This window comes from Chinchilla lanigera, unplaced genomic scaffold, assembly GCF_000276665.1.
Source record: "Chinchilla lanigera isolate Chin_1 unplaced genomic scaffold, ChiLan1.0 scaffold00069, whole genome shotgun sequence".
NCBI lineage: Eukaryota > Metazoa > Chordata > Mammalia > Rodentia > Chinchillidae > Chinchilla > Chinchilla lanigera.
The window spans coordinates 2,850,720-2,877,272 of record NW_004955470.1 but is presented as its reverse complement, the minus strand read 5'-3'; the positions used below and the strand labels follow the sequence as shown (position 1 = coordinate 2,877,272).

The 26,553-nt window shown below is 42.3% G+C and overlaps 1 protein-coding gene across 1 annotated transcript in view; it reads left to right on the top strand.

Moving 5' to 3' along the window:
- Acoxl (acyl-CoA oxidase-like) overlaps nucleotides 1-26,553 on the top strand; it is a 289,029-nt gene that overhangs the window by 200,005 nt on the left and 62,471 nt on the right. Inside the window, 1 exon segment of the mRNA XM_013522692.1 lies at nucleotides 25,330-25,393. Within this exon segment, the coding sequence (XP_013378146.1) occupies nucleotides 25,330-25,393 (64 nt within the window).

The window sequence follows — 26,553 nt, the reverse complement described above, 5'->3', positions numbered from 1 at the left end:
ATTGAACCAAGACACGCCCAGATTTGTAGCCCCAGAGACTGTGTGAGATGAGACTTTTTAAGGTGATAAATTTGGAGATACAGTAATTTGTTGCACAGCTGTGGATAACTAATAGAGCATCCCAAACCAAAAATAGCAGTTTTAGCAAGGATACACATATTATTTAAACAAAATGTAAAGTGGTAGTTTTTAGACTTTCCATAAAGGCAAACTGTTCTCCACTAATGTAGGACCAAATTATCCTTCCCCAGCATGCTATCGGGGTTACATTTTTCCACATATATTTCTTAACTCTGTATTTCTCCAACTTTCCTTTTATCTGCAGGGTTTGGGGATCTATTTTTATGTTTCTGATATTAGAAAATAGGTCCACTTTAAATATCTGCTTTTAATTCTATTTTCTACATAGTCTTACATGCTCTCTGGGATTTACTAAATAGAAGTATTTTCTACTTATAGTTGTTCTCTGACAGAGGAGTTATTTTTTCATGGGTGCCTGTTTTCTAAGTTTGAGAAAGCCATTGAATATTTTCTGAGTATCAGCATTAGACACTTACATGTGGGGCAAAGCAAAGGTTTTAGATTCAAGCAGGTCTTGCCACTTCTGAGTTTTGGCTTCCACTTCTGTAACTTGGGATAATAAAAGTGAGTACAATGTGAATTCATTGCACAGATGGAATACAATAAAATAAAATAAAATAAAATGTGTGAAAAAGTGTTTGAAAAACTCCAAATCTTACACTCCTGTTGTAGTGAATTGACAGCTAGTGGTCAACTTATAACACCCTCAACTGAGTAAGCACAGCGCTGGGTGTGGGAGGCCCACCTGAGGACTGTTGCCAGCAGCGTAAGAGGCAGAACTGGAGAAGAAGAACTTAGGTTGTTCAGAGCTGAGATGAGGCTGTTGGGAGCTGTTAGAAGTAGTAAGGAGCTGTTGGTTCTTTTGGAGGAGCTTGTCATGCTGGCTTTCATGATAAACATGGCTATTTTCATCCTCTGAGGAGCTTGGGACCTTTTGGCTATGAGAATGGCTTCAGTTCACTTTGGGGGAGCTCTGGTCCTCACTTCGAGCATTGCTTCCTGGCTCCGGAGGGGAAGATGGTGCACTGCCAATCTCCAGGAGAAGCTTGCTGCATTGGCTTTCCTGATGGGAACACAGCTGTCTTCCTTATCAGAGGAGCTTGAGACCTCACTGTTGCTGAGGATGGCTGTGGTTCTTTTCAGGGGAGCTCTGGTTCTCACTTTGTGCATCGCTTCCTGGATCCAGTGTAGATGCCTCAGCCTGCTAGTACAGATCCTTCATCTCACTGGCACAGACTTTCTAGATTCCTCCACTGACCTTTGGGCCTTCCCAGTGCAGATCCATGAAACAGGACTGCATGAGATATTGTTATAGGCTCTAGGCCTCCAGTTGGACTTCTGGGAGCCATTGTGATGAGCTGTAGGTCTTCAGCTGAACACATGCAGGACATTATCGTGGGATCCAGCCCCTCAGCTGGATTTTTTTGTCCTTAGTGTGTGGACAGATTTCCTGTACTCTCTTGTATATGGTTCTTTGGGTGACTATTTTAAATAATCTTATAAAAATGTGTCCTGTATTGTTTCCCCTTGCAATATCCCCCAAACCATGACACATATCAATGGTCTTATTATCTTTAATGCATCTGTTTTTATGGTTGATGCAATTCAATGTTCATTAAGCAAAACAGTTTTCTAGGGTTAAGCTAAGAAGACTGCAAAGATTAAGCAGTGTTCTTTGGAATTAGTCCACATCTAGTTTTAACCCAAGGTAAAATGAAATGTGTACTAATTTAAGACAAAACCTACAAGGTTAGAGGAAAGAATATGGACTGCTTCTATATTTTAGTTTGTATTTTTTGCCTAGATTTTGCTCAGCTAGCTATATGTTGACTCATGTTTATCTGTATTATTTTGGCATATCTTGAAACAAAAGATTCTGCTTAGCAATTTGAACGTCTGGCCCAAACAAAACTAAACAGTAGTCTTTGGACAGTGTTCAAGGGAGGGCAATTCCATCTAGAATTCTGAGTTTGCCTAAACATAAGCCTGTGATTTGATCCAGAATCTTTAAGAAGAAGGGACAAATCACAGTAAGCTTCAGAAATCCACTTTCCTTCCCAGAGCTTTACTGTTGCTCTTGAATTTTCTTCTAGAGTATCTTTCATTTTAGACATGCTTGGCCAACTCTTCTCTGTACTTTGGATACCCCATCTGCCTCTGACCCTGGAGGGACCACCAGGTCCCTGTGAAAGAACAAGCCTTTGCAATTCCCCGATAATGTGTTTCCCCTCCTTGGAGTAGCCAGAATTTCACTCAGAGTGAGGCTAGGAAATGCCCTTTGTTTTCCCAGTGGCCAAGGAGGGAGCCAGTAATACGCATTCCCTTGTAAAATTACTTCTCCAGTTTTCCAAAATCATGCTGCAAATAGTTGCCCATCATGGCTGCCGCATCACTTGTCCATTGTGGGAGAGGGAGAATAAACCAATGAACAGTGGCTTGTCATACTGAGAATATTCTGTTGGGTACTTCTGTCATTCTCTGGAGAAAATCTGTGGTGAGAAAGTAATCCATACATTTAACAAGTGATTGTTTATTTTCTAATGTGCATAACAAACACTGGCTTGGGAGAGTCAAATGAGTCTAGAGATGGGGTGAAAATAGTTCTAGAATAGTTCTCTAGTTACCTGGAGTTGGTTTATATTTTATCTCACATGTTACATTCTCTCACCATGGTAGGTGTACCCTCAGCTCAGGGGGGATAAGAATCCCCTAGGAAAGATTAAGAAATCAAGCACAAGATATTCTTCCCCTCTACAATACAAGGTGAAGTAACAAGACAAAAAGAAGTAGTTTCAAATGAGCATTGCAAATTATCCTCAAAATCCAGGGCTGTAAACTAACTTGAAAACAACTACCTAAGTTATTTTTGCTGATTTGGGATTAGAGATTTGGGTCAAGACTGGTACAGGCTTGAAATAAGATTATTAGAAACATCGCTTTGTAGAGCTTTCTATTTAGGAAAAAAAATACTGTCGCCTACAGTTTTTATTGTTGTGGTCAATGTACAACCTGACTGCTCTTTGAGTGTATTTGACTTTAAAGCTCTTGATTTAGATCTTTAGAATGCAATAAAGCCACAGTGTTTCTAACAGACAATGCCAACTCTTCTGGTACTTAGAGTTTTAGACCATAGAATCTTTGCTCATCCAGTTGGTGTTGGGAATCCCACCAAAGTTCTTGCTTGTGGAAAATGCAACCTGTCTGTGTCGATGATTGGATGGTACATACATGGCACATGCATGGGAAAGGGACCTTCAGAATGTCTAGCAAGGTCTTCAAGAGCTTTGATCAGCTGAGTGGAGCTGGGAATGACCATTGTCAATGAACTCAAGAGAGAAAAACCTGGTGCTGGATTTTGTGCAATGTACTGAGAGTTTGAAGGTAGGGATGTGATGGAGACTACTACAAAGCAGCCCTGAGCAGGACTTAAATTAACCAATTCACTCTTCATGTTTACTTTTGAGTCTGTCTAAGAGAACTTCTGTGGGTCACTAATCCCGACTGAGGCCTGTAATGACAGATGAAGCCAGAAAGCCTCAAAAGGCAAGACAAGATCACAGCCAAGAACACCTGGATCCAACCTCAACTAGATAAAAACTGTAGCCTCAGGAATCTCACTCCTGGGTGGATTAACCTTACTTGGAGAAGTCCTTGAGTGGTTCTGCCCTTCTTGAGTATTCCTCTCCCTTCTTCTGATAACTAAATAAATACAGGCCACCCAGGGAAGATCTTGGTATTACCCCTGAGAGAATCTTGAATTCTATGAGAGGGCTTTGATCTTCTTGAAGCCCTGAAATCATTTTGTTTGCCTCTTTTTATTTAGCCTTCACCATACACTTGCTCAGGAGATTGTGAACCTGATCAGCTGGCAACAACTAAGGAATGTTGTTAACCTGATAGGGATGAACACAGAGTGATGGAAGCTTGCCTCTTTGGTTTTAAAAAGCAATACAATGACCTAAATGGCACATATTTTACTAAAAATCTCATGGCACAGAAATATCAAGAGATTTATTTCAGACACAGATCATCAAAGACAGAAAACAGGACTGGCCCTCAAGTTTCCTGAGCTCATGACTTGCATTGAGTTTGTTGTACCTTCTTACTTCTCAAGGACGAGCTGGGGTGGGAAGATGACCTGATGGGTTGAGAAGGGGTCCTCTTTGTATCTTCAAAGCACAGTGGCTGTACTCAAAATCATACTCCTACCTCAGCCTCCCAGAGTATTGGGATTACAAGCAGGTGCCTCGTGCTGGCTTATTTTGTAAACTTTTTAATGTAGTCAGATGTAGTAATCCTTTTCTTTACAGTCTTTGAATTTTAACTCACAGTTAGAAAGCCTTTTCCATCTTAGTTTAAGGATGAGTTTACCACATGGAAACTTCAGTATTGATGTTCTGAGGAGTCAGAAAATGAAGTTTATTATTTAATATCCAAAAAGAGAGGAAGTCACAGAAAGGAAACATTAAAAATATGTATGTGAACATCACTCACATTTTAAACTGAATCCTAAAATATTCATGGGTGGGCAAGATGTCTGAGAGCTCAAAGGATTTTCAAACTGGAAGATTTCAAGAGCTGAGCAAAGATTCAACTGTTGCCCTCCACACTGGACTCAGAATTTATAGTTTGAATCCTGACAGGTTACAGGGGTATGGTGAATGCAATGGATTTTCCACTGAAGTACCAGAAGGGCTAAAACTTAGAAGTAGAACCATTCCCCAAGAAAAGGGATTTTCCTAAGGACTAAAGCTAAAACTAGAGAAACTAAAGGAAAACTGGAAAAAAAAGTCTTCCCGACAAATCATAAAGCCAACCCTCCACAAACTGAAATTTATGTCAATTATTTAACTGCATGCTAGAGTAAAACTCAGCACTTCAAAGGAAGCTACTGGGATTCATGAGCAGTATCATTACAGTGCCCATTTTAGAGATTTTTAGAAACTATAAAAAATAACCAAATAAAAGTTCTAGAACTGAAAAATTCAGTCCTTTAGGTAAAAATTTAATTAGATGTGATTAACAATAGACCATATAGGACAGAGGAACCTGAAAACAGACCAATAGAAATTATTTGAACCAAGCCACACAAAGGAGAAAATGCATATATTGACCAGCCTCAGGGAGCCATGGGACGGTATCACGCACTCTAACATACATACAATTGGAGTATCAGAAGGAGATGAGAGATGGAATGGGACAGAAAAAAAATTTTAATTTTAAAAAATGTTTTATCAAAACAACAGTACACAAATTCAGAAAACACAGCAAGATTTTAGCATAATATGGGATTAGAAACACTCATAACAGGAGGACATCATAATAAAACTACCAAAACCCAAAGGTAAACAATAAATTTTAAAAGTAGTCAGACAAAAAATAATATTAGATATACGAAAGCAATGAAAGAATGATGGTTGACTACTCATTACAAACTGTACAGCCAAAGTACGGGGGAAAGATATCTGTAAAGTGCTGCTGGAAGAAAAACAAATGCTTTGATTCAAATACATATCTTAACACGAAAGCATTTCTGGTAAAGGAAAGCTAGTAGAATTTGTCAACAGCAAATCTGAACTACTAACAATGCTAAGGAAATTATTTAACTCAATCAAAATAAAACTAAGAAGAAATCTGGATGTAAATTAAAGAATAACACTGAAATTGTAAACATGTATGTTTTCAGAAATCAACTTTTTAGAATTCAGCTGGTTGTTTAAAGCTGACATATCCAGGCATGTGGTGCATGCATGTAATCCCAACACTTAGGAGGCTGAGGCAGGAGGATCACTGTGAGTTCAAGGCCAGCCTGATCTGCACAGTAAGACCCTGTCTCAAGAAATGGAAACATAATAGACATTATTTAAGGTTTATGACATATTTAGCCTTGAACTGTATGTCAACAAGAGCATAAAGCATGAATTGTGTAAATGGAATCTATTATAAAATTCCTACATTATATATAGAGTGGCATAATGTTAATTCAAAATAGTTTGCCATATGTAAAGAATAAATATTATAATAAAGTAAGCTGAAACAAAAGGAATGCCTTAGTTAACTCCAAAGAGGACATTAAAAAATGAAATGAAAAGAGATAAGACTATAAATGGTAATATCAATATCAATAGCTACATTAAGTTCAAATGGCATGAACCTTATAATTAAAAGGTAGAACTTATCATGGGGGTTAAAAATAAGCAATGCCCATCTGAGGTTATGAACAAGTTGAATCACATAAGTCACTTAAGGATAAAATAATACAAGTCTTACATAAAAACTAGCATAAAACTGACACCAAAAATTAAGTAGATTATAAAGAAAAAATTACAAGTGAAGTCTTCATGAATATAGGTAAAAATACATAATAAATATTAAATATTGATTTCAGCAATACAAGGAAAAGGGAAATGCAGCATAACCAAAAGGAATTTCTTCCAGGAATGCAAGATTGATGTGACATTCAAAATATCAGTCAATAAAATTTACAGTGTTAATAAAACAAAGGAAAAATTTTTATAATGTGGAAAAATTTTGGCAAAATTCAACATGAGTTCATCATAAAAGTCTTTGCAAACAGAAAAGAATTTCCTCCATTTTGGAACCATACATCTATAAAAAAATTTGTAACTAACATATTATCTTATGGTGAAAAATTACAGTTTTCTCCTAAAACTAAAGAGCAAGGTGAGCATTTAGTTTTCCCACTTTTGACTATGTACTTGGAAGAGCAGCCAGTGTAACAAAGCAGAAAAAAAGACATAACGATCGCACAGGAGGAAATAAACCTGTCTTAATCAGCAGATGAAATAATTGTGTACACAGAAAAATCTAAACCTACTAAACAAAACACTACAAGAACTAATTAATCAAAGTAGAGCTACAGGATATAAATTACAATATCCAAAACAGATTTTGTTTTTATGTGCTACAGTAAACAACTGGAAGATAAAATACAATGTACAATATAATTAGAAAACATGAGGTTCTTAGGAATACTTTTAACAATAAAAATCGAAAGCACCCAAGATCCGTATACTGAATCCCACAAAGCAGGGAGTAACTGAAGCAAGCGAAATAACTGTAGAGACACACAGCATGTTCACCCAGGGAGATACTCAGCATTGCTTTGCTGTTCATCTTCTAATGAACCTATAGATCCAACACTCTCTCAATCAATAACTTAGCAGGAATGGTTGTAGGAATTCACAAGCTGTTTTGATAATTCATATGGAAATGAATATGGCCTAAAGAGAAACTGAAGACCAACTGAGGGTTAGAGCTTCTTGATTTCAAAGCTTGCACTAATGCAGCAATAATCCATGCAGGATGGTGTTGTTGTAAAGATGAACAGATCAATAGAACACTATCTACTCCAGAAACTATACCATGAGGTTTTGTTCACTTTATTTTTGACAGATCTAGGTAAGAAATTTAATGACGAATGGATAGTTTTTCAATAGTGCAGGAAACAACTAGCTATTTGAATGATAAAGAAGTAAACTATGACCTATTTCACATGTGATATACAGAAATTAGAGGTTGCTCATAAACTTCAATATGAAAGGGAAAGCTACAGAAGAAAACACAGCAGAATATCTTTGGAAGGTAAGGTAAACTAAGATTTCTTAGAAGGACACAAAAATCACCAGTCATTAAATTAAATAGTGATATACTAGATTTTTTTCCCCAAGAATAAAAATTTTTGTTCTCCAAAAGATGCCAATAAAAACATGCAGAAGCGAACAATAACCTAGGGCAGATTATTTGCAATGTATGTATCTGGTAAAACATTTCTATAAAGAACACATGAAGAACTCCCACAGTGCAATAATGAGAAGTCACAATCTCAGAAAAACTGCACAGAAGACTTGAAAAGATACCTCATAAAAGAACATAAAAGAATGGCTAATGAGCATCTGAAACTTTGCTTGATCTTATTAGTCATAGGGAAATAGAAATCAAAACCACAATGAGATACCACGACACACCCACTGGCAAGGTTACACTGAAGTTCTTGGATTTAATACTCAAGCCTGGCAATGGTACAAAGCAACCCAGCCTCTCACAAACGCCCGTGGCAGTCAAAAATGCTTACAACCGCTGGAGTAACAGTTTGAAAGTTTAAATAAGGTTAAATGTACATCTACCCTCTGACCCAGGAATTCCTTCCCTAGACATTTGGTTGAGTGAAAAGAAAGTATATACTCACAAAAAGACCCAGGAATATTCATAGCAGCTCTATTAACACTAACCAAACAATGGAAACTGGAAACCAAATGTTCATCAGTGAGGCTAGATAAAGAAATTATGGTCTATTTCACATAATAAAATATTCCTCTGGAACAAAAAGTAATAAATAACCAGTATGTAGGAGAGCTTACATAAATTTTACAGGCACTGTTTAGTGAAAGAAGTCCGACATGAAAGAATTAACACGGAATGATACCACTTACATGACTAAAAGATGGGTCAAATTAGCTGTTAGTGACCTTGGTCAGCGAGAGAGGGAGTGTTCTGCCTGGGCGAGCACAAAAATAGGTCTGGAGAATGCTCTGTATCTTGATCTGCATGGTTCCACAGATATGTACACATCTAAAAAATCATTGAGCTAAACACGTTGAGATTTATTCTTGTCACACATCTGACTATGTGTTTCCTACCTCAATGGAAACATTTAAAGATATAACTTAAACAGTGCCTCACAGCATAACTGCTGGTTGTTTGTATTACAGGCACTTCATCTTTTCCCATAAGAAGTTGGAAATTTCCCAGTCCAAGGCCTCAGCTGTTGAGTTTTGATACGCCCACTGGGGGAGAGAAGCAACGGCAAGTGACAGCAAGTGTCTAACCCAACCAAGTGTCCACTCTGGGCCAGGCTCTGTGCTAGAAACTTGTCAATGCCATACTGAAAAAGCAGCGGTGGCCAGGCTGCTCAGCAGCATGGAATCCAGAAAGCATGGTGACAGGGGATAGAGATAGTCTGGGTCACTGGCCTGGGACACAGAAGTTGGCCACAGCTGAGCTATCGAGCTGGTGGCAGGAGGGGGACTGCAGAGAGCGTGGACGGTCTACGGAGGTCCTGACAGGGAGCTTGGAGCCCCGGAAGCAGGGCCCCAGTGAGCAGTTGGGCAAGTCACCCAAGGAAGATAAGGGGACATCACGGAGCTTGGTTTTGGAGACAGGCAAATCTATGGGGACATGTACCAAACTCTGGCCTTATGACTGAAGAGCAATCTGTGGAATGACTTTTTTTTCTTATAGTACACCAGTTACCAGTCAGTGTGACTTGGCATAAGTGATAAGTGACCAGCTTCTGAACCACAGTTTCTTCAAGTTTTTCCTGATTAGGGAGTGGACCCATCCAGGGCAGGCGCTACTGGAGGTGGTAGCGTCAGTGTACGTAGGGGCGAGCCTGTCATTCATTCACTTCATTCCTGCCAGCTCCAAAGCAGTGGGCAGACCCTGTGGTCCGCTCAGATCCGATCACTGGCATTGCTGAGTCCCCGAGGAGCAGCCCCAAGGCCAGCGCTTGGCCACACAGCCAGCAACCTGATTACAGGACTAAGAACAGGGAACCGGCAATGTGGTCAGACCACACTTGGCCCTCCTTGGTTTGAGGCAAGCCAGCAATGGCAGCTAACCCTGTGCTTCCAGCAGCACCAGAAGGCAAAGGAATTTCTGCCAGCCAGGCCAGGTGGAGAGCCATAGCCGCCATTGGCAATAGGCACTGAGGACCAAGCACACAGGTGCCACGTAGCGTCAGGATAGTGTAGTACTGGGGAAGGGAGAAGACTGGTCCTGTCCAGGCTGTTCCTGGCCCAGTGTGAGTGCAGCGCCAGTCCATTCTGACCCTGGCCACCTTCGTGGTTTGACAGTGAAAATGAGAGACCACTTAGAAGCTTAAAAGTTCCCTGTGGCAGCTCTTGCTGGCCTACTCGGATCCCTGCTGCCCTCGCTCCCTGCTCACCAGCGCCTCTGGCAGTTACAATGGCCTGGTTGTTTTGCTGCTGTTTTATCCCAAGTGTGAGTTCACCTCTTACCGCTGTCTCCCAGCCTTTTCCTTACCACATGCACAGGAGCTCACAAGTTGCCTACAGATTCTTAGCCAAAAAATAAACCCCTTAAGGACAGTAAGGGAAGAAAAATACATAGTTGAAGCTTCAGGTATATATTTACATAAACAAGACAAAAAGACCTGCCAATCTTTTTTATTTCTCCTGACTAGGCAGAAAGTTTGAATTGCTGCTTCTGGTGACTCGTGAGTGCCAGGCACCTTGGGAATTCTTGGGTGCGGCAATGAGTAAGACGTAGCCCCGTGTTCTGGCGTGGGTGGGTGGTGATAAGTCTGTGCTGGGAGAGGGGAGCGAGCAGAGAGCTGCCCATTCTGTGGGCTCATGGATGAACAGGGACGGCCATGAGAATGAAGCTGAATCTCAAATGACTGCTGGCATAATGTGCCATGTCCTCCATGCCCCAGCAAAGATTGAGCTGGACCTTCGAGGCAAGGCATGGGGATACCAGCAAGGACCTGGTGCATTCAGCCAGGTGGCACCCCAGGGCACAGGCTAGGGAGGGCAGTGCGAGGGCAGCGGTAGCAGCCGGTGGAGCCACACCAGTGTGCAGCTGTGCATCCGGCACATGGGCCTGAGGCGCTTCTTCCTGCCCTCCAGGGGTGGGGGCTGTGGCGTGAGCTCCTTCTGTCATGAATGCTGAGAGAGCTACCCGCTCAAAGACCACAGTGCAATGAAGTCTGAGGGTGCAGCCCAGCTGGGGTGGTAACAGAGTGGTCAAGGAGATGGCCAGTGGGACTTGGGGCCATCTGCTGGGGAGCTGGCCAAAGGAGGAGTCAAATGTGGCTTCACGCCTTGGGCTTGCACCCTGAAAAAAATGGGAGGTCATTAGTGGAGTTGCAATGGAGATCCCAAGGGAGCCTTGTTCTATGGTGGGGTAGTACCTTCCACGCCAGCTTCCTCTTCTCTGGCTTTGCCCCAGGTGCCCATGGGGGTGGGTTTTCCACACACTGCGCTGTTGCTCCATTCCTGTCCCCACAAGTGTCTCCTCCAGCTGGCCCCTGGGTCCCTCCCCAGCTGCACTGCTGCAGAATCTCAGGGAACGAGGATCTTGAGACATAATTTCTTCCCCATATTAAATGTACATTTTCTGCCTTATGTCAGCTTTAAGAAGTCACTAAGGGCAATCAACTTCCATAACATGGTCTTCGGCTGTATGCAAAGAGCATATTATTGAAACAAGATCTTCCAGCTGACCAGACTCCAAATGCAAGTTTTGGTGCCTGTAAAATCTATTTAAGGCCTCCTGATTTCCCTCCTTTGATTCTTCCATCCACCAGAACAGTTCAGGAGGAACTTTTAAAATGAGGAAGCTGTTAAGAAAGGGAGAAAGTCTCAAGCACTTATTTACATATCTGTTGTTGGAAATTAGCAAGATCGATTTCAGGAGCCATACAGTTCAAAGGTACCCTAAATGACCAAAGAGAACGTATCATCCAACCATCATTTTCTATCCCCAAATGCTAAGTAATGGAAAGCAGATTCTTCATTAGACATGAAAGGGAAAAAAGGAGAGGAAATTAGGACGTAATATACTCAATTATAGAAGCCCTTTGCCAAGACCATATTGATTTCATGTTCTGACGATTGCAGTTAAGCTTCAACAGGAAACACTTCAGAAGTGGGTCAGATCCAACACATACAGGTTCCCGCTGCTTGAACCCAGGTGGGACAAACATAGTGTTACATCTCCGCTAGGGGTGTTCAGTGTCGTTGGGATCTGTTCATAGTGGGATCTGTTCATAGTTCAGAGCTTGCTGGACGGTGCAGATGAGGTTGCAGTGACCACATGGGATCCTGTGACTGCCGTACGGGGAGAGGCTGGCCAAACTCACTCCCCCTCATCCGCCTCTGCTCTCACCATCATCTGCAGAAGGGGCTTCATGTGGTCCCTGGCCCCAACCAAGCGCTCAGCACTATGCCGGCTGCTGGGCGGTCTCAGTCTTGTCCTTGTCAGAGCAGGGCTCACACCAAAGTGTGGCAGGGCTTTGACTGATGGATGTGCCTGCCTGGTGAGAGCCCACAGTGAGCACCAGAACCACATGGGGGCAGAGCGAGCTGCTGGGAGGCTGCTTACAGGAAGTGCCAACCTCAAAACGAGGTGGAGGCTGGGTGGAGGAGGGGAGAATTCTGGTGGAGACAACTGCATGCATTCACACCTGAAGCAAGGCGAGTGGAGCATGTTTTAAACTGACTCGGGCCGGGATAGAGGGGAGCTGTGGATCTGTATATCTGCATACGTGTGTGTCTTTGAATGTTTATTGAGCACTTGCCCAGAATCAAGTGCTATTGGTGAGATGCTGTCTCTGCAGCTGTGGACCAGACTGCCCAGCGGAGGAGACCCCCGTGTACACAATCATGTGTGCCGTGATCCGCAGGTCTCTTGGTGACAGGGGGGCCAGCTAGTTCACCAGGCAGATCATACTCTTAGGAGCCAGCTCTGTCTGTACTCTAGTATGTGGCCTAGGCGTGGTCCTGGATTCTCTAAGGCTCCTCTGTGAAATCAGAATGTCCTCCTGTACATAACCTAAACCCTAGGCCATGTGCTTAGTGTGTGGAGGGCACTCCACCTGCCATAGCTGATATCACAGCACTCATAATTCTTATGCTGTGTGTCTCCAGGAAAATGTGTTGTGGATTCCAACCTTGCCCCTCAGGGGTCCATCTCCCAGACACCGTTCCATCTGCCCTGCCCTGTCCTGCCCTGCCCTGCCCTGCAGAACTGCCACCTGCCACTTCCTGAGAGTGCGAATTTGTACTTCTGTAGGATATATCTTGATTCCGCTTTTTCCTTCTCCTTCCTTTAGCCCCACTTCCCCTTCTTATTTATAAAGCATTGTTTCCATTTTATCTTTCTTTTATCGGTTTTTTTTTCTTTTCCCTTCCTTCCCTTACCCCCACCCCCTCCCTAGTTCCTCTTTCCTTTTTAACAATTTCTTTCTATTTCACAATATCTATTGTACATTTTTGTCCTTATTTACTCTTTCAGTTTCTCACACAAGGGAGACAATATGATATTTACACATATATGTCCAATTTATTTCATTTAAGAGTATGGTCTCAAGGTACATCTATTTACCCCACAATGTCTCATGCTTATTCTTCTTTATGCCTGAGTGGTGCTCCATTGTGTAAAAATACCACATCTTATTTATCCATTCTTCGGTTGATGGGCATTTGGGTTATTTCCAAGATTCAGCTATTACAAACTGTGCTACTATAAACATGGGTGTGCATGTATCATTGTGGTATGATGTTTTTAATTCTTCTGGGAAGATACCCAGGAGGGGAATAGCTGGGTCAAATGAGACTTCTAATCCTAGTTTTTTGAGGAATCTCAACACCAATTTCCACAGTGGCTATACCAGTCTACACTCCCACCACACTGGAGGAGGGTTCCTTTTTCCCCATAGCCCCAGCACTTTTTATAGGTTGATTTCTGGATGATAACTATTCTTCCTGGGGTGATATGGAATCTCAGTGTTGTTTTACTTTGCATTTCTTGGATAACTGATGACATAGAACTTTTTAAAAATGTATTTATTTGCTATTTGAATTTCTTCCTCTGAGAAGTGTGTATTCATCTTAGATGCCCATTTTGGGGTTGGGTCTTTGAATATGGGGGGTGGTGTCTGATTGTTTCAATTCTTTGTATGTTCTAGATATAAGTCCCTTATCTGAGGGACAGTTGGCTAAATTTTTTTCCCACTTTGTGGGTTGTATTTTCCCTTTCCTGGTAATTCCTTTTTTCAGTGAAAAAGCTTTTTAATAGGATAAGATCCCAGTTGTTGATTCTTTATAGTATTTCCTGTGCAATTGAGGTTTTGTTCATGAAATCTTTGCTTACACACATGTTTTCAAGAGTTCTACCTATTCTCTCTTCTAGAAGATTTAGTGTTTCTGTTTTAACATTTAGATCATTGATCCATTTCAATTTTAGATTACTGCATGGTAAGAGACATGGGTCTAGTTTTAATCTTCAGCGTGTGGAAGGCCAATTTTTCCCACAGTATTTATTAAAGAGGCTATCTTTCTTCAAGTGAACTTGGTTGGCTCCTTTGTCAAAACTAAGGAGGCTGTGTGTGTTTGGAGTTGTTTCTGCATATTCTAATCTGTTCCATGGATCCTCTTGTCTGTTTATTTTTTTGCCAGTACCATGCTGTTTTATCACAGTAGCTTTATAGTCTAATTTTAAGTCAGGGATTGTGATGCCCCCTGCCTTGTCTTTGTTGTCTAGAATTGTATCTGCTATTTTTGGTATCTTCTGGTTCCAAATGAATCTTAGGATTGTTTTCTCTAGTTCTGTGAGGAATGCTAATGGTATTTTGATTGGGATTGCATTAAATCTGTATAACAACTTTGAAAGAATGGCCATTTCACTATGTTGATTCTTCCTATTCATGAGCAAGGGATCTTTCTATTTTCTGATACCCTCTTTGATCTCCTATTTCAGAGTACTATAATCTTCAATGTGTAGATCTTTTACTTCCTTTGTTAGATTGATTCCTAAGTATCTTATCTACAATTAAACGATAATGCTAATACAATATACCAGAACTTATGGGATGTAATGAAAGCAGTCCTAACAGGGAAATTTATAGTGGTGAATTCTCACATCAAGAAAACAGAATGAGCTCAAATAAAGAACCTAATGTGTAGCCTCAGACTTCTAGAAAAAGGAGAACAAATGAAATCCAAAGCTTGTATGAGGGAAGAAATTATAATGATCAGAACAGAAATTAATGCAATTGAGACTAAGAAAAAAATACAGAGAATCAAAGAATCAAAAAGTTGGTTTTTTGAAAAATTAAGTAAAATTGATAAACCCTTGGCCAACCTTATCAAAAAGAGAAAAGAAATGACTCAGTTTCATGCAATTAGGAATGAAAAAAGTGAAATCACAATAGATCCTGTGGAAATCCAGATCATCAGTACCTACTTCAAGAACCTGTACTCTAATAAGATGGAAAATACAGATGTGAACAGATTCCTAGATACATATGAGTTGCCAAAACTGAATCAAGAAGACATAAAAATTCTAAATAACCCAATATCCATCAATTAAATTAAAAATATAATCAAAAACTTACCAAGCAAAGAAAACCCCAGATATTGGTGAATTCACTGCTGAATTCCATGAGAAATTTAGAGAAGATCTAATGCCACTACTGCTGAAACTCTTTAATGAAGTTGAAAGGGAAGCAATACTCCCAAATTCATTCCTGGAAACAAGCCTTCCCCTGATACCAAAACCAGAGAAAGACCTAACCAAAAAAGACAACTAGAGGACTATCTCCCTAATGAACATAGATGCAAAAATCCTCAACAAGACACTGGCAAACAGAATGCAACAAATCATCAAGAAGATTACATACCATGTCCAAGTAGGATTCATCCCAGGGATGCAGGGATGGTTCAGCATATGCAAATCAATAAATGTAATATACCATATCAACAGAGCCAAAAATAAAAATCACATGATCATCTTAATAGATGGAGAAAGAGCATTTGACAAAATTCAACACTCATTAGTGATAAAACCCTAAAGAAAATCAGAATAGATAGTCTTTATCTCAATCTGATAAAAGCCATCTATGATAAACCAACAGCCAATATCATACTAAATGGACAAAAACTGAAAGCTTTCACTCTATAATCAGGAGCAAGACAAGGATGTCCACTATCACTACTCCTATTCAGTGTAGTTCTGGAAACACTAGCCAGAGCAATTAGACAAGAAAAAGAAATAAAAGGAATAAGGATAGGAAAAGAAGAATTTAAATTATCATTTTTTGCAGACAACATGATGCTCTACATAGAAGACCCCAAAAACTCCATTACAAGACTTGTAGATTTAGAAACCCAATTCAGTAGCATAGCTGGATACAAAGTCCACACTCAAAAATCAATAGCATTCCTGTACACAAACAACAAATAGGGAAACAACACCTTTCACAATAGCATCAAAAAAGTAAAATTCTTTCACATCATTTTGACTTTGGGTAAGAGCCTGAAGTCACAAAGTGTGACATCCCACGAATAGGGTGGGTGGGGACACACCATAGTGTTTTAGTGACGGTGTTTTCCCATTGGGTGGCACTCAGCAGTAGCATTCACCATATTTTTTTATCGTAACTCATAAAGGTGCTCATAAAAGAGGTCTTCCAGAATTGCTTCAGAAAGTGGCAAGAACAATGCAATAAGTGTGTTTGAAGTAAGGGGCGGGGGGTTGAGAGGAATTAATGGCAATGTGGCTTTTATTGTAATACATTTTTAATTTAAACATGCACTGTATATTTTGATCACACACATATTTAAAAGAAGACTACATGAGATTGATTTATATGATCAGAGGTTAGATAGTCCCACAATAGCCATCCACGGGTTGGAGAACTGGGGAAACCAGTAACTGTTTGGTCCAAGAGGCTGGAAGCCTCAGAACAGGAGGGGCTAAGGATGCAGCCCTGAAGGCCTCGCAGAGACTGCTGGTGCAAGGTCACATTTGGAGGCTGAAGAATCTGGAGTCTGATACCTGGGAGTCATGGCAGCAGCAAAGCACTCACCAATTCAAGAGTTGAGCTTGCATATAAGTGCAAACTTCTCCTTCTATGCTTTCTGTTCCATCTGCCCCCGACCCAACCTACAGAATAATGTGCCCTGCGTTCCATGTACCACTCACCTGACCAAGGTTGCTGATTCATGTGCCAATCATTTCTGCAAACAGCCTCACAGACTTCACCAAATTTCTTGGTATCTTTCAATCCAGTCAAGTTGACAACCAAGATTATCCCTAACTGTTTGTCTAGACCTTAGATGGCAAAACTTTTAGAACTCTCAGTGATAACAAACGGCTAACTGCAGCACGTGTGCCATGGGTTTGCCACCACTAATAGGGCATACAGGGGACATGACTTCTTCCCATAAGAAACATGCCAGAATTGAAGGTACAAAGTGCCCTCTCTGCCTTTTCTCCCATATTTTCTTATCTAGTATGTAGCACGGTTTTGGGTGAGATTGCTTCATCTGCTCTCTTGGAACTGGAGCTCTGGTTCAAAGTTTAGGGCAAAAATGCCAAGAACCCTACATTCCCAGTTCAGAAAGCCCCTGGTGAGCTGCCACAGTGGGCCCAGGCACTCTTGCTGTTGGGGAACCCCTAGCTGAGGATCCATTTGCACCTGCCGGTTGACAGAGGAGCATTGTATCAGCTTTGGAAAAGACGTAGTTCATGAGCAGGCCACTGCTGAGAGAGGAAGGCTCCTCTCCCCACGGCTGAGCAGAGGAAACCAAGTTTGATTGGTAAAAATATATAAAGAGAAAAGAGAGATGTAAACTCATCATAGACTAATGAAAGAGGAAGAAGTTGAACTAACCTAGAAAAAGAGAAAGAAAGAACAACACAGGAGGAAAGGAGAAAGACATCCAGAAATGAAAGTGCAAAAGAGAGAGAGAGGACCAGGGATAGAGCTCAGCAGCAGAGCACCTGCCTGGCAAGCACAAGGTCCTAAGTTCGATTCCCAGTACACAAAAAAGAGAGAAAGGAAAACAACTAGAAAGATCCTCCCCAAAAATAAAAAGACAGAAAGACAGAATACAGAAGAATTAAAAATACCTAAGAGTGGAAAAGTTGGTTAAGTCAAGCCCATAAAAAAAGACAGGGACAGAAAGAAAAATTCACCCAGATGTATGCATGTGTATGTGTGGGCACAAGTGTGGGATATGTATATGTGAGAGAGAAAGAGAGAGGAGCAAACAGACAAGAAGGAACATATATACAAAGACTACATACATGTAGGCACACACATATGCACACATGCATGAAGGGACACACACATACACACATGCACACACACACAAAAGAACAGAAGTTAAACAGGAAGAAAAAAGTAGGAAGACAGCAATTGGGTCTGATCAGGTAAGGGATGGACCCTTCTTGGTCCAGCCCAGGCAAATAGGGTATCACATGCAAAAGCAACCAGGAGATGGCGAGGACCTGGAGGAGACAGCTGTGTGTTGTCACAGGGAGATATGGGCAGGATCTAGAGGACACCCCTGTCCCCTGCCGGGGCTAAGAGGAAGGCACAGAAGCCACTAGGGATGTGCAGCAGAGGGACAGGCCAGGTGTGCGCCGCTGGAAGGGACATCGCTATACCAACCACAGAGGAAAAAAAGGAGAAAGAAAAGAGACTTGATGGCTCTGGAGAATTTGGCTTGCAACACTTCCTGTTACTTCATGAGGGGGTTGTTGGCTGAGCAGTTGGAGTGGTCCCAAACAGCAGGCCACAAGCCTAGCAGATGGCCTCTGTGGAGGGGGTCAAGTTAGCTCCCCTGAGGGGAAGGGCAGAAAAGGACGAGGAATCACAGTTTGAGCTGCTTTTACGTTTTTATTAAAAAATGGTTTTGAATTACTGCATCTTGTGTTGTAGTCTGCATTTGATGAGTATTGCTTAAGATGGACGGTACCTCACATGTGTCACAGAATCTGCTGTAAAGCTGGGCATGAGTACATGTCCTGTCAGCGCGAGTACCATTAGTATTCAGGAAAGGACTTTTCCTTCCTTCAGATTCCACCCTCAGACCACAGTGAGATTAAAAGGGGAGGGCAGACCGAAGTGCGAGGACAGTAATTCAAAGGTCACACAGATGGATCTGGAGCTGCGTGCAGAGGGGGAAATTTTGTAAATGCTGCCAGAGACAGGAGCTTAAGTGGCACATGTGGTAGAAAAATGGAAGGGACAACATCCAAAAAGCCTGATGCATCTGACAGAAGACCCCATGCACAGGCTTCAACTTGACATCCTTTTAAAAAGGGGGGTTCCAAAGGGACAGTGTTGGGGAAGAAGACCAGGGAAGGCCTGCGGGAATGGGGGCGAAGAGGAACCTCCACGGAATAAACAAGAAAGAAGGCGTGGTGGGTGTGGAAAGGAAGCAGGAAAGAGGATCATGACAACGAGGGACTCTGAGTCCATCGGTGTGGTTGGAAAGCTGGTGGTCACTGAGCACAAGGCTGGGGTGACATGGGCTATGTCAGAAATCTGCCGCTGCCACTGTCAGGGAAGCCATTGCAGCAGCCTGAGAGTGGCGCTCTGGAGGGAAGGCCAGGGCTGCCCTATCACTTTGCAAACTGAAAAGGAAGAGTAGCCAGGGTAGCCAGGGTACCCAGGGTTTCAATAGTAGAAGGGAGCATGGCTGGGTCAAGAGAAATTGGCAAAGAGGGTCTGAGCACCGCTCACTCAGGTAACCACCCTTCGGCGAGGCATGTGCTGGTGTTGCAGCGCCACCACGCCACTGCTGAGCAGGTCCGGAAGGGACAGGGATGATCCTTAAACAGCTAGAGGAGGGAGCATGTGGTAGCCAAGATGCTTGACCACAGTGGGTTAACTACATAGGAGGTTGTTCTAGCACAATGAGAAAACATATAGGCAGGCAGGACCCCTCCTCTGGCTCAGAGGCTGAAGTAGGGCCCAGGTTTTTGCCACCCCTCCCACACCTTGTGAATTAAATTATGTTCCTCAAAAAGATATGTTGAAGTCTTACACCCCCAGGACCTATGAACATGCATTTGTTTGGAAAAAGGGCTTTGCACATGTGATCAAGCTAAGAAGAGGTCACAGTGGAGTAGAATGAGCTGTACTCCAGTAAGACTGCTGTCCTCATAAGGAGACAAGGGACACAGAGAGAAACCCAGGGAGAAGCCTTGCACCAAGAGAGGCAGAAATGAGTGGTACAGCTACAAGCCGATGTGTGCCCGAGATTGCCGGCAGCCACCGGAAACTGGACAAGACAAGGAGGAGCCCTTGGAAGGAGCACAACCCCCGACACCTTGATTTCCAACTTTCAGCCTCTGGAGCTGTGAGAGAACACATTCCTGTTGTTTCAAGCCACCAAGATTGTGGTTATTTGTTACAGCAGGTGTGGGAAACCAATACACCCCCGCAGTGTAGCCTCTGCCTGCTCACAGTCAGGAGACGGCTGAGTTCCAAGCAGGTAGGTGGGGTAAGAAGCACAGAGAGGGCTGGGGATATAGCTCAGCTGCATAAGCGGTTGCCTGGCAAGTGCAAGGTCCTGAGTTTGATTTCCAGTACCAAGAGAAAAGAGAGACACAGAAAAAACTGATATTCCAGTTGGGCTGATGTTTTGTTTTTTTTTTAAGTCGGGAGAACAAACAGCTTTTGCAGAAGCAAAACCCAATACACAGCTGCTTGCTGTCATTGGTCATGGAGGTTACGTGTCCAATTCTAACAGTAGGCATACTCACATTTGCATATATTAAAATTTACCAATTTCAAGTGAGTAGGTTGTGAGTTTTGACAGATGTTTATGGTGCTATGACTCCCACCACATTCTAGTTCCCCCACATTTCCATCACCCCCAAAGATTCCACTTTGTGGTCCATCCTTTCCCCTGAACCTAGCTCCTGAAAAGATTGATATATTTTTTGCTATAGATTTGGCTTTTGTGTAATTGAATATAAATAGAATAACATAGCATATAGTCTCTTGTATTTGGCTTCTGTCACTGAAGGTGATTCTGAGATCCCTCCAAGTGGTGTTTGTGTATCAGCAGTTCACCCCTTTTTCATTGTGGAGTAGCACTCCTTGGTGTGGAGGTATGTGACTTGCTTACCTATTAACCCATTGCTGGATACATGGATTGATTCCTGTTTGGTTATTATTAATTTAATTTCTATGAACATTTTCCTTCAAGTCTCTGTGTGAACATGTGTTTTTATTTATCTTGCGTAAATACCTGTGAGTGTAATGGCTGGGCTCTAAGGTAGACCTGTGCTTCTATTTATAAGAAACTATCAAATCGTTTCCAAAGCAGCAGCTGCAACATTTTGCATCCCCACCACAACTGATTTCTAGCTGCTCCACATCCTCTCTAATACTCAGTAGCATCAGTCTTGCTCACCTTAGCCATGTTAGTGGGTGTAAAGTGCTATCTCACTGTGGTCTTAATTTGCATTTCTCAAATCCTTTTCATGTGTTTATTTTCCATTCATTTATCTTTTTTGGTGAAATATCTGTTCAAATTTTTTGCCCATTTGTTTAGCTGGACTTTATTTTCTTGACACTGAGCTTTTATAAATTCTATATAGAAGTTTTTTATTATATATGTGATCTGTAAGTACTTTCTTCTAGACCATTATTTGCCTTTTCTTAATAGTGCATTTGAAGAGGATAGCTATAATTTTGATGAAATTCAAACTTTTTATGTCTTAGCTCAAAAAACTTTGGCTCAACCCAGGGTGACTAAGATTTTCCTCTATAGCTTCTTCTAGAAGCGTTATGTGTTTAGCTCTTACATTTGGGCCTATGGATCACTTTGTATTGCTTTTGTATATGGTATGAAATAAAGGTTGAGGTTTACTTATTTGTTTTTGCTCGTGGCTACTCAGTTGTTCTAGTGACATTTGTTGAGAAGACTATTTCTCTAGTGACCATGGTGCCTTTGTATAAAATTAACTGACCATACATGTATGGCTTTAGTTCTGGGTCTTCTGACTTGTTCCCCTCATCTGTATTTCTGTCCTCATCCTAATACCATGCCATCATGGTTTCCATAGCTCTAGGAAAGTCTTGAACTCAAGGTACACAAATGCTCTAACTTTCTTCTCTCAAAATTGTTTCAACTATTCAGAGTCCTCTGTATTTCCATATAAGTTTTACAATCAGCTTGTAAATTTCCTCCAAAAAGGGCAGTCCACCATTATTTTGATTAGCTTTTGCATTGCATATAGTGCTGATCAATGTAAGAAGTTACATTGTATAATGTTTTCTGGCCTACACACGTATCTCCTTTTAAATTTCATTGTAATATTTTTTATTCACATGTGTAGAGAGTATGAAACGCACCATAACTATTTCACTTTTTTCATGCTATGGTAATGGCATTTTTATTTCATGTTCCTAGCTATTCATTGCTGTTATACAGAAATATAACTGATTTTAAATATCAATCTTATAACTGCTTAATTTGCTTGTTAGGCCTTGTAGCTTTATTATATATTCCTAAAAATTTCTCTGAAAGACAATTATTTTTGAATGCAAACAGTTTTGCTTATTCCTTTAATTTATTTTTCTTGCCCTATTTCTGTGGCTAGAACCTCCAACACAGTGTTGAGAAAAATGAGAATAACAGACACCCTTCATGAGGAAGATGGCTCTACATGAATTTAGCTCTGTGTCTGAGCTGTGTGATGATTTGTTAGGAAATAAACACTGCTTTTATTTAGACACTTTAAGGGTGGGATATAGTTTACATTAAGTGTGACCTTCTGTGCTAATGCACCTTCACAAACAATGTGTGTTGGAGGGCAGTTTTGCCAAGGAACCAGGGAACCACTCACCCTCAGTCCATTGGGAGGCAGTGTAGCCTATGGTTAGATACCTGGGCTCAGAGGTACAGGTGACCAGGCCCAACTCAGCAATGCAACCTTGTGCAAGTTATTCGACCATTCTGTGCCACAATTTTCTACCTGCAAATTGGAAATTAACAATGTCTACCTCCAGGGCTTCTGACCACCAAATAAGCCAATACAATGAAACACTTAATGCAGTGCCTAGTGCATGTTAAGACTTAGTTTGCAAAAGACTACTTTACACACAGGTTTTCAGCAGCAGATTTATGATCTGGAGTAAAGGACTATGTCATTTTAAAAGTCCTCTTTCCTGAAACCTCACATGAACTTGTTTTAAGGTGGGAGAGTGCGTTTCCATTCTTTACAGTATTATTTGCACAATGAATACATGTGAAATCTTGTACTTGCACAGGCAGTTACAGGGATACAGTTATGGAAAGTGACATTCTTAAAGTTAACTTTGTCTCTATGCTTGGAGTCCAAGCCAGAATTCGACTTTCTGATCTGTTTATCAGGGCTACTTGACAGTGGAACAGAATGATACCACCGCACTACTTCTGGGTCAGCCCACTTGGGTCTGCTTTAGAAAAGTCTTGAAATCAGCTTATGCACATCCTCCAACTTTTTCCACTCAAAATTGTTTGGATTATTCAGAGTCCCCAATATTCCCATACAAGTTTTACAGTCAGCCTGCAAAATGGTGCAAGCTAGCCTCGGACTATTTTTTTCCGCCATCTCCTTCTGTTTCAAAGACAAAGAAGCTTCTCCATCAATTGCTTTGCTATGCACCTGGCCTAGTGCACTTACGTTTCTGTGGATACACTGTGGGACCTTGGAGCTCCCCGTTACCTGCCTGAGGTGGGTATGGAGGTGCACAAGGGGTCTCTCACTGGCAGAGATGAGGTTTCACTGAGCCTGCCTTAGTGTCCTGCAACAGCATCAGGATGGTGATATATCAGGAAAAGCGCTCAGAAGCCAGCTGGCAGGCCTTCAAAGACGGTCCCTCCTTAACGTGAACATGCCTTTTCTTTTGCCCTTGCACTTTTTGAGAGGTGCCAGCATAGCAGGGTTTGCAAAGAGCCCCCTGCAGTGTTTCTCCTTGTGGGGTCCCTTCTCCAGCCAGTTGTCTGTCCCTGGTTTTCTCTTGACTGGGCCAGTGAAGAACTGACTCTAAGATTATTTCTTTTTTTAATAAGAAAGTGACCTCAGGTCTACTGGGACCCATCTGTACCAGTCAGCTCCTGCCTCCTGTGCAGTAGTGAAGAACAGTCCCTGCATGCTTAGCAGAGCTTGTCTCCAGGGCTTTCTGGCCTTATCCTCTTCAGTGTGGTGGGCAGAGTTTCAGGACCCCCTTTCAGAACTTCCAGGGACGTTTACCTGGCTCTGGTCCTCCTTCCCGCCACAGGTATTCTGCAGGCTTCTCCCTGGGTGTGCTTGTCTCTGCCACACCTCCCTCAGCGGTAATTGTGACACCAGTGAAGAGAGAAATTGACCCACGAGTGAGGCAGATGTTGTCCTCGTCCTCTCCTGCCATGAGATTCCCCATTAGGTGGGGAACCTGAAGCACACGTGACACCGTCCTCCACACCGTGCCTGCCCGCCCCAGGTGATCCTGCTGAATTATGCATGCGCAGAGGCTTTCTGCAGCGCTGTTTTTCCACTGGAGGACAAAGCCCTCTATTACAGGAGGCATTATACACAGCAAGACCTGCCAGGCCCTGCAGAAACTGCAGAGCTACAGGGAAGCAGGCTACTTTCCAACTGAGAGGATTCATCAGAGTGAGTTAAAAACAAATGAGAAGTAGAGACCTCGAGCCCGACTTTCTATTTGACTGTTCTTTCCTTGAACACAAAAAAGACTGAAAGTTTAAATATCAAACCATTAGGTTTTTGAAACAAAGAAAGGCAAGCTGGAACAAAGAAAAGTCAGAAGTACCAAGTGTAACTTCTTTCCCCGGGCAGATAAGAATCTGCTTTTACTCCACCTAAATGACTGTGACTCCCTGATTCATGATGAGGCATCTTTCCCTTCTTTGTGTATTTTCGCCATTCTAATTTCATTGCAGTTTTATTTCCTCACTTTCTGACAACTGAAAAACAAGAATAAAAGATTCCTTTCATTGGAGTGAGTGAAGGATGGTCTTATACAGAGGAGACTTGCAAAAGGGATCCTTTGGAAGAGAATAAATAACACAAACGTACTATGGATTGTTTCTATGATTGTTCCCATCTCACCTATATCAGATGCAAGCATGATATTACCAAATGCCAGTTCTTGAGATATAACAGGGGTTCAAAAAAGCAATGGGAAGACAAATGGAACCATCTGATTACAATGGATGGAAGGAAAGAAGAAAGAAAAAGAAAGAAAGAAAGAAAGAGGGAGAGAGGAAGGAAGGAAGGAAGGGAAGAAGGAGAGAAGAGGCAGTAGATTGTTTCTTTAGTATTAGATCTAAATAGTTCTCATCTTGGAATTCTTTATGCAGTGAAAGATCCTACAGTAACGGTCACTGTATGTGTATCTGTGTCTCCACATTGTATCTGAAACATCTGTTGCTACTTCTCAAAGGTTGACGTTGGGTAGTTGCCATGTTTCAGGTGTGAGAAATGAACCTAAACGTGGAAACTGGACTCACTGTACCTGGTTTCTGACATGTACTCAAACGAGTCATTTCTCTGTGTCACAGAGTCCAACCAAAGTCTGCGCCATGCCCGTGCTGACTGCTGTATGGGAAATTTAGGGTGTGTGGCCTGACTACTGAGTCCAGTTCTCTCAGAAGATCACCAGCGATTATTTTCCTTCCATTGGTTTGACAGGTGGTCACCAAGAAGGAGGACTTCTTCCAAGCCCAGAACTCGTGTCTGCACCGCATCACTTCCTGTCCCTGGCCCGCACTCACACAGGTCAGTTGGCTTTTGCTAAATATTTGTCTTTGGGTGGCTCAGGGCTCTGCAGGTCCCCTGGGAGAGTGACTGTAGAGATAATTTCAGAGACTTGAAGGTTGTGATAAATCAGGTCTCAGCTTAGGAACACTGACCTAACGACACCCACAAAGCCCAACACTAAAGGCATCAGGAGCTACTCACTTGACACAGCATGACAATTGCAAATGGCACCAGACAGAAGCTGCTGACAGAACACCGGCCTCCCTAAAGTAACCCGCTGCCCAACAGTGACTTCGTTCCTAAGGAAGTAAATGGGAGGGTGCATAGGAAAGGTAGGGGTGCTTCAGAAAGACCACCCCCTTTGAAGAGCCCTACGTGCCAGATCTACTACTTAAACTTAGTCCTGGAGTTAGCAAGAAACTGGGTCAGCCGTTTTAATCAGTGGTTCTCAGCACTTTAGCCTTCCAGAGGGCATTTGGCAATGCTTGGGGACATTTTCAGCTGTCTGAGGCAGGCAGTGTAATCAGTGGGTAGTGGGAAGATGCCAGGGACTCTGCCAAATATCCCACAGGGCACAGGCAAGCGCCCCACAACTAAGAATTATCCAGCCTGATACAACAGTAACACTGACATTGAGAAATTCGAATATTCATTTTGAAATCAAAAGACCCAAATAAAATGACACATTAAACAGTAAGTAAGATCCACAACAAATTGCCGTTGAAGTTGTTATTTCATCTCAGGAATCACTGCTTTGTTTGCCACCATGCCGTTTCCACACAGGAGATTATTGAAAGAGAAAGGCCAGGGGCTCACTGAGCTTGTTCTGTGCGGGGTTTTCCATCGGAATGGGCCGCTGCTGGCTGAGGAGAGCGGGGCTAGGCTTGGTCACCACCACACCTGAAAGGCCTGCCTCCAAGTGCATCCTGAACACCATCCTGTGGAGTAGAGATCCTCGATGGGTCCCACCAAGCGTCTGTGCAGGTATTTTGGCCAGCCACCCAGGAGTGCCTCTGGGGACCCCAACCTCCCCATCCGCTCCCCAGCCAGGACGCTCCATAAGAGGCAAGTGCCGCATTATTAACTGTCATGTGTAAAGCACCTCTTACACTGGCTGCAGAAGGCCCAGTGCTCGCCCAAAGGATTCCCAGGAGA